This window comes from Ambystoma mexicanum, chromosome 8 (assembly GCF_040938575.1).
Source record: "Ambystoma mexicanum isolate Mex_15411 chromosome 8, UKY_AmexF1_1, whole genome shotgun sequence".
NCBI lineage: Eukaryota > Metazoa > Chordata > Amphibia > Caudata > Ambystomatidae > Ambystoma > Ambystoma mexicanum.
The window spans coordinates 54,161,754-54,169,646 of record NC_090929.1 but is presented as its reverse complement, the minus strand read 5'-3'; the positions used below and the strand labels follow the sequence as shown (position 1 = coordinate 54,169,646).

The 7,893-nt window shown below is 64.8% G+C and overlaps 1 protein-coding gene across 1 annotated transcript; it reads right to left on the bottom strand.

Moving 5' to 3' along the window:
* Positions 1-6,230: 6,230 nt before the first annotated feature.
* On the bottom strand, positions 6,231-7,745 carry LOC138471430 (putative uncharacterized protein DDB_G0290521). The gene has a single exon (XM_069609065.1). The coding sequence runs from the start codon at positions 7,743-7,745 to the stop codon at positions 6,231-6,233; it is 1,515 nt and encodes a 504-aa protein (XP_069465166.1).
* Between the last annotated feature and the right edge of the window lie 148 nt (positions 7,746-7,893).

Below are 7,893 nucleotides of genomic sequence, written 5' to 3'. Positions count from 1 at the left end.
GCTTCTGGTTCCACTCCTGCTGGGGGCTGGCTTGGGCAGGGCTTCTGGTTCCACTGCTGCTGGGTGCCAGCTTGGGCAGTGCTTCTGGTTCCACTCCTGCTGGGGGCTGGCTTGGCCAGGGCTTCTGGTTCCACACCTGCTGGGTACCGGCTTGGCCAGGGCGTCTGGTTCCACACCTGCTGGGTACCGGCTTAGCCAAGGCTTCTGGATCCACTGCTGCTGGGTGCCAGCTTGGGCAGGGCTTCTGGCACCACTCCTGCTGCGGGCATCGACTTGGGCAGGGCTTCTGGTTCCACTCCTGCTGCGGGCACCAGCTTGGGAAGGGCTTCTGGTTCCACTTCTGCTGGGGGCTGACTTGGGCAGGGCTTCTGGTTCCACTGCTGCTGGGGGCTGGCTTTGGAATGGATTCTGGTTCCACTCCTACTGGGTGCTGGCTTGGGCAGGGCTTCTGGTTCCACACCTGCTGGGGGCCTCGCTGGGGCAGGGCTTCTAGATCCACTCCTGCTGGGTGCCGGCTTGGCCAGGGCTTCTGGTTCCACGCCTGCTGGGTACCGGCTTGGCCAGGGCTTCTGATACCACGCCTGCTGGGTACTGGCTTGGGCAGGGCTTCTAGATCCACTCCTGCTGGGTGCCGGTTTTGCCAGGGCTTCTGGTTCCACGCCTGCTGGGTAGCGGCTTGACCAGGGATGCTGGTTCCACACCTGCTGGATGCCGGCTTGGGCAGTGCTTCTGGTTCCACTCCTGCTGGGTACCGGCTTGGCCAGCGCTTCTGGATCCACTCCTGCTGGGTGCTGGCTTGGCCAGGGATCCTTGTCCCACTCCTACTGGGCGCTGGCTTGGGCAGGGCTTCTGGTTCCACTCCTGCTGGGGTCCGGCTTGGGCAGGGCTTCTGGTACCACTCCTGCTGGGTGCCGGCTTTGGAAGGGATTCTGGTTCCACTCCTACTGGGCGCTGACTTGGGCAGGGCTTCTGGTTCCACACCTGCTGAGGGCCCCGCTTGGCCAGGGCTTCTAGATCCACTCCTGCTGGGTGCCGGCTTGGCCAGGGCTTCTGGTTCCACACCTGCTGGGTACCGACTTGGCCAGGGCTTCTGGTTCCACGCCTGCTGGGTACCGGCTTGGCCAAGGCTTCTGGATCCACTGCTGCTGGGTGCCACCTTGGGCAGGGCTTCTGGCTCCACTCCTGCTCCGGGCACAGACTTGGGGAGGGCTTCTCGTTCCACTCCTGTTGCGGACACCAGCTTGGGCAGGGCTTCTGGTTCCACTCCTGCTCGGGGCTGGCTTGGGCAGGGCTTCTGGTTCCACTACTGCTGGGTGCCGGCTTGGGCAGTGCTTCTGGTTCCACTCCTGCTGGGGGCTGGCTTGGCCAGGGCTTCTGGTTCCACGCCTGCTGGGTACCGGCTTGGCCAGGGCTTCTGGTTTCACACCTGCTGGGTACCGGCTTGGCCAAGGCTTCTGGATCCACTGCTGCTGGGTGCCAGCTTGGGCAGGGCTTCTGGCTCCACTCCTGCTCCGGGCACAGACTTGGGGAGGGCTTCTCGTTCCACTCCTGTTGCGGGCACCAGCTTGGGCAGGGCTTCTGGTTCCACTCCTGCTCGGGGCTGGCTTGGGCAGGGCTTCTGGTTCCACTACTGCTGGGTGCCGGCTTGGGCAGTGCTTCTGGTTCCACGCCTGCTGGGTACCGGCTTGGCCAGGGCTTCTGATACCACGCCTGCTGGGTACTGGCTTGGGCAGGGCTTCTAGATCCACTCCTGCTGGGTGCCGGTTTTGCCAGGGCTTCTGGTTCCACGCCTGCTGGGTAGCGGCTTGACCAGGGATGCTGGTTCCACACCTGCTGGATGCCGGCTTGGGCAGTGCTTCTGGTTCCACTCCTGCTGGGTACCGGCTTGGCCAGCGCTTCTGGATCCACTCCTGCTGGGTGCTGGCTTGGCCAGGGATCCTTGTTCCACTCCTACTGGGCGCTGGCTTGGGCAGGGCTTCTGGTTCCACTCCTGCTGGGGTCCGGCTTGGGCAGGGCTTCTGGTACCACTCCTGCTGGGTGCCGGCTTGGGAAGGGATTCTGGTTCCACTCCTACTGGGCGCTGACTTGGGCAGGGCTTCTGGTTCCACACCTGCTGAGGGCCCCGCTTGGCCAGGGCTTCTAGATCCACTCCTGCTGGGTGCCGGCTTGGCCAGGGCTTCTGGTTCCACACCTGCTGGGTACCGACTTGGCCAGGGCTTCTGGTTCCACGCCTGCTGGGTACCGGCTTGGCCAAGGCTTCTGGATCCACTGCTGCTGGGTGCCAGCTTGGGCAGGGCTTCTGGCTCCACTCCTGCTCCGGGCACAGACTTAGGGAGGGCTTCTCGTTCCACTCCTGTTGCGGGCACCAGCTTGGGCAGGGCTTCTGGTTCCACTCCTGCTCGGGGCTGGCTTGGGCAGGGCTTCTGGTTCCACTACTGCTGGGTGCCGGCTTGGGCAGTGCTTCTGGTTCCACTCCTGCTGGGGGCTGGCTTGGCCAGGGCTTCTGGTTCCACGCCTGCTGGGTACCGGCTTGGCCAGGGCTTCTGGTTTCACACCTGCTGGGTACCGGCTTGGCCAAGGCTTCTGGATCCACTGCTGCTGGGTGCCGGCTTTGGCAGGGCTCTGGCTCCACTCCTGCTGCGGGCACCGACTTGGGCAGGGCTTCTGGTTCCACGCCTGCTGTGGGCACCAACTTGGGCAGGGCTTCTGGTTCCACTCCTGCTGGGGGCTGGCTTGGGCAGGGCTTCTGGTTCCACTGCTCCTGGGTGCCGGCTTGGACAGTGCTTCTGGTTCCACACCTGCTGGGTACCCCGCTTGGGCAGGCCTTCTCGATCCACTCCTGCTGGGTGCCGGCTTGGCCAGGGCTTCTGGTTCCACGCCTGCTGGGTACCGGCTTGGCCAGGGCATCTGGTACCACGCCTGCTGGGTACTGGCTTGGGCAGGGCTTCTAGATCCACTCCTGCTGGGTGCCGGCTTGGCCAGGGCTTCTGGTTCCACACATGCTGGGTACCGGTTGGCCAGGGATTCTGGTTCCACACCTGCTGGATGCCGGCTTGGGCAGTGCTTCTTGTTCCACCCCTTCTGGGTGCCGGCTTGGCCAGGGCTTCTGGTTCCATGCCTGCTGGGTACCGGCTTGGCCATGGCTTCTTGTTCCACACCTGCTGGGTACCGGCTTGGCCAAGGCTTCTGGATCCACTGATGCTGGGTGCCGGCTTGGGCAGGACTTCTGGCTCCACTCCTGCTGTGGGCACCGGCTTGGGCAGGGCTTCTGGTTCCACTCCTGTTGCGGGCACCAGCTCGGGCAGGGCTTCTGGTTCCACTCCTGCTGCGGACACCGGCTTGGGCAGGGCTTCTGGTTCCACTCCTGCTGCGGGCACCAGCTTGGGCAGGGCTTCTGGTTCCACTGCTGCTGGGTGCCAGCTTGGGCAGTGCTTCTGGTTCCACTCCTGCTGGGTACCGGCTTGGCCAGCGCTTCTGGATCCACTCCTGCTGGGTGCTGGCTTGGCCAGGGATTCTTGTTAAACTCCTACTGGGCGCTGGCTTGGGCAGGGCTTCTGGTTCCACTCCTGCTGGGGGCCGGCTTGGGCAGGGCTTCTGGTTCCACTCCTGCTGGGTGCCGGCTTGGGAAGGGATTCTGGTTCCACTCCTACTGGGCGCTGGCTTGGGCAGGGCTTCTGGTTCCACACCTGCTGAGGGCCCCGCTTGGCCAGGGCTTCTAGATCCACTCCTGCTGGGTGCCGGCTTGGCCAGGGCTTCTGGTTCCACACCTGCTGGGTACCGACTTGGCCAGGGCTTCTGGTTCCACGCCTGCTGGGTACCGGCTTGGCCAAGGCTTCTGGATCCACTGCTGCTGGGTGCCAGCTTGGGCAGGGCTTCTGGCTCCACTCCTGCTGCGGGCACTGGCTTAGGGAGGGCTTCTCGTTCCACTCCTGCTGCGGGCACCAGCTTGGGCAGGGCTTCTGGTTCCACTCCTGCTCGGGGCTGGCTTGGGCAGGGCTTCTGGTTCCACTACTGCTGGGTGCCGGCTTGGGCAGTGCTTCTGGTTCCACTCCTGCTGGGGGCTGGCTTGGCCAGGGCTTCTGGTTCCACGCCTGCTGGGTACCGGCTTGGCCAGGGCTTCTGGTTTCGCACCTGCTGGGTACCGGCTTGGCCAAGGCTTCTGGATCCACTGCTGCTGGGTGCCGGCTTGGGCAGGGCTCTGGCTCCACTCCTGCTGCGGGCACCGACTTGGGCAGGGCTTCTGGTTCCACTCCTGCTGTGGGCACCAGCTTGGGCAGGGCTTCTGGTTCCACTCCTGCTGGGGGTGGCTTGGGCAGGGCTTCTGGTTCGACTGCTGCTGGGTGCCGGCTTGGACAGTGCTTCTGGTTTCACACCTGCTGGGGACCCCGCTTGGGCAGGGCTTCTAGATCCAGTCCTGCTGGGTGCCGGCTTGGCCAGGGCTTCTGGTTCCATGCCTGCTGGGTACCGGCTTGGCCAGGGCATCTGGTACCACGCCTGCTGGGTACCGGCTTGGGCAGGGCTGCTAGATCCACTCCTGCTGGGTGCCGGCTTGGCCAGGGCTTCTGGTTCCACTGCTGCTGGGTACCGGCTTGGCCAGGGATTCTGGTTCCACACCTGCTGGATGCCGGCTTGGGCAGTGCTTCTTGTTCCACTCCTGCTGGGTGCTGGCTTGGCCAGGGCTTCTGGTTCCACGCCTGCTGGGTACCGGCTTGGCCAGGGCTTCTGGTTCCACGCCTGCTGGGTGCCGGCTAGCGCAGGGCTTCTGGTTCCACTCCTGCTGGGTGCCGGCTTGGGAAGGGATTCGTGTTCCACTCCTACTGGGTACTGGCTTGGGCAGGGCTTCTGGTTCCACATCTGCTGAGGGCCCCGCTTGGGCAGGGCTTCTAGATCCACTCCTGCTGGGTGCTGGCTTGGCCAGGGCTTCTGGTTCCACGCCTGCTGGGTACCGGCTTGGCTAGGGCTTCTGGTTCCACTCCTGCTGGGTGCCGGCTTGGGAAGGGATTCTGGTTCCACTCCTACTGGGTACTGGCTTGGGCAGGGCTTCTGGTTCCACATCTGCTGAGGGCCCCGCTTGGGCAGGGCTTCTAGATCCACTCCTGCTGGGTGCCGGCTTGGCCAGGGCTTCTGGTTACACACCTGCTGGGTACCGGCTTGGCCAGGGCTTCTTGTTCCACGCCTGCTGGGTACCGGCTTGGCCAAGGCTTCTGGATCCACTGCTGCTGGGTGCCGGCTTGGGCAGGGCTTCTGGCTCCACTCCTGCTGCGGGCAGCGGCTTGGGTAGGGCTTCTCGTTCCACTCCTGCTGCGGGCACCAGCTTGGGCAGGGCTTCTGGTTCCACTCCTGCTGCGGGCACCGGCTTGGGTAGGGCTTCTCGTTCCACTCCTGCTGGGGGCTGGCTTGGCCAGGGCTTCTGGTTCCACACCTGCTGGGTAACGGCTTGGCCAAGGCTTCTGGATCCACTGCTGCTGGGTGCCAGCTTGGGCATGGCTTCTGGCACCACTCCTGCTGCGGGCAACGACTTGGGCAGGGCTTCTGGTTCCACTCCTGCTGCGGACACCGGCTTGGGCAGGGCTTCTGGTTCCACTCCTGCTGCGGGCACCAGCTTGGGCAGGGCTTCTGGTTCCACTGCTGCTGGGTGCCAGCTTGGGCAGTGCTTCTGGTTCCACTCCTGCTGGGTACCGGCTTGGCCAGCGCTTCTGGATCCACTCCTGCTGGGTGCTGGCTTGGCCAGGAATTCTTGTTCCACTCCTACTGGGCGCTGGCTTGGGCAGGGCTTCTGGTTCCACTCCTGCTGGGGGCCGGCTTGGGCAGGGCTTCTGGTTCCACTCCTGCTGGGTGCCGGCTTGGGAAGGGATTCTGGTTCCACTCCTACTGGGCGCTGGCTTGGGCAGGGCTTCTGTTTCCACACCTACTGAGGGCCCCGCTTCGCCAGGGCTTCTAGATCCACCCCTGCTGGGTGCCGGCTTGGCCAGGGCTTCTGGTTCCACACCTGCTGGGTACCGACTTGGCCAGGGCTTCTGGTTCCACGCCTGCTGGGTACCGGCTTGGCCAAGGCTTCTGGATCCACTGCTGCTGGGTGCCAGCTTGGGCAGGGCTTCTGGCTCCACTCCTGCTGCGGGCACTGGCTTGGGGAGGGCTTCTCGTTCCACTCCTGCTGCGGGCACCAGCTTGGGCAGGGCTTCTGGTTCCACTCCTGCTCGGGGCTGGCTTGGGCAGGGCTTCTGGTTCCACTACTGCTGGGTGCCGGCTTGGGCAGTGCTTCTGGTTCCACTCCTGCTGGGGGCTGGCTTGGCCAGGGCTTCTGGTTCCACGCCTGCTGGGTACCGGCTTGGCCAGGGCTTCTGGTTTCGCACCTGCTGGGTACCGGCTTGGCCAAGGCTTCTGGAACCACTGCTGCTGGGTGCCGGCTTGGGCAGGGCTCTGGCTCCACTCCTGCTGCGGGCACCGACTTGGGCAGGGCTTCTGGTTCCACTCCTGCTGTGGGCACCAGCTTGGGCAGGGCTTCTGGTTCCACTCCTGCTGGGGGTGGCTTGGGCAGGGCTTCTGGTTCCACTGCTGCTGGGTGCCGGCTTGGACAGTGCTTCTGGTTCCACACCTGCTGGGGACCCCACTTGGGCAGGGCTTCTAGATCCAGTCCTGCTGGGTGCCGGCTTGGCCAGGGCTTCTGGTTCCATGCCTGCTGGGTACCGGCTTGGCCAGGGCATCTGGTACCACGCCTGCTGGGTACCGGCTTGGGCAGGGCTGCTAGATCCACTCCTGCTGGGTGCCGGCTTGGCCAGGGCTTCTGGTTCCACTGCTGCTGGGTACCGGCTTGGCCAGGGATTCTGGTTCCACACCTGCTGGATGCCGGCTTGGGCAGTGCTTCTTGTTCCACTCCTGCTGGGTGCTGGCTTGGCCAGGGCTTCTGGTTCCACGCCTGTTGGGTACCGGCTTGGCCAGGGCTTCTGGTTCCACGCCTGCTGGGTGCAGGCTAGCGCAGGGCTTCTGGTTCCACTCCTGCTGGGTGCCGGCTTGGGAAGGGATTCGGGTTCCACTCCTACTGGGTACTGGCTTGGGCAGAGCTTCTGGTTCCACATCTGCTGAGGGCCCCGCTTGGGCAGGGCTTCTAGATCCACTCCTGCTGGGTGCTGGCTTGGCCAGGGCTTCTGGTTCCACGCCTGCTGGGTACCAGCTTGGCCAGGGCTTCTGGTTCCACTCCTGCTGGGTGCCGGCTTGGGAAGGGATTCTGGTTCCACTCCTACTGGGTACTGGCTTGGGCAGGGCTTCTGGTTCCACATCTGCTGAGGGCCCCGCTTGGGCAGGGCTTCTAGATCCACTCCTGCTGGGTGCCGGCTTGGCCAGGGCTTCTGGTTACACACCTGCTGGGTACCGGCTTGGCCAGGGCTTCTTGTTCCACGCCTGCTGGGTACCGGCTTGGCCAAGGCTTCTGGATCCACTGCTGCTGGGTGCCGGCTTGGGCAGGGCTTCTGGCTCCACTCCTGCTGCGGGCACCGGCTTGGGTAGGGCTTCTCGTTCCACTCCTGCTGCGGGCACCAGCTTGGGCAGGGCTTCTGGTTCCACTCCTGCTGGGGGCTGGCTTGGGCAGGGCTTCTGGTTCCACTGCTGCTGGGTGCCGGCTTGGGAAGTGCTTCTGGTTCCACTCCTGCTGGGGGCTGGCTTGGCCAGGGCTTCTGGTTCCACACCTGCTGGGTACCGGCTTGGCCAAGGCTTCTGGATCCACTGCTGCTGGGTGCCAGCTTGGGCATGGCTTCTGGCACCACTCCTGCTGCGGGCAACGACTTGGGCAGGGCTTCTGGTTCTACTCCTGCTGTGGGCACCAGCTTGGGCAGGGCTTCTGGTTCCACACCTGCTGGGGGCCCGCTTGGGCAGGGCTTCTAGATCCACTCCTTCTGG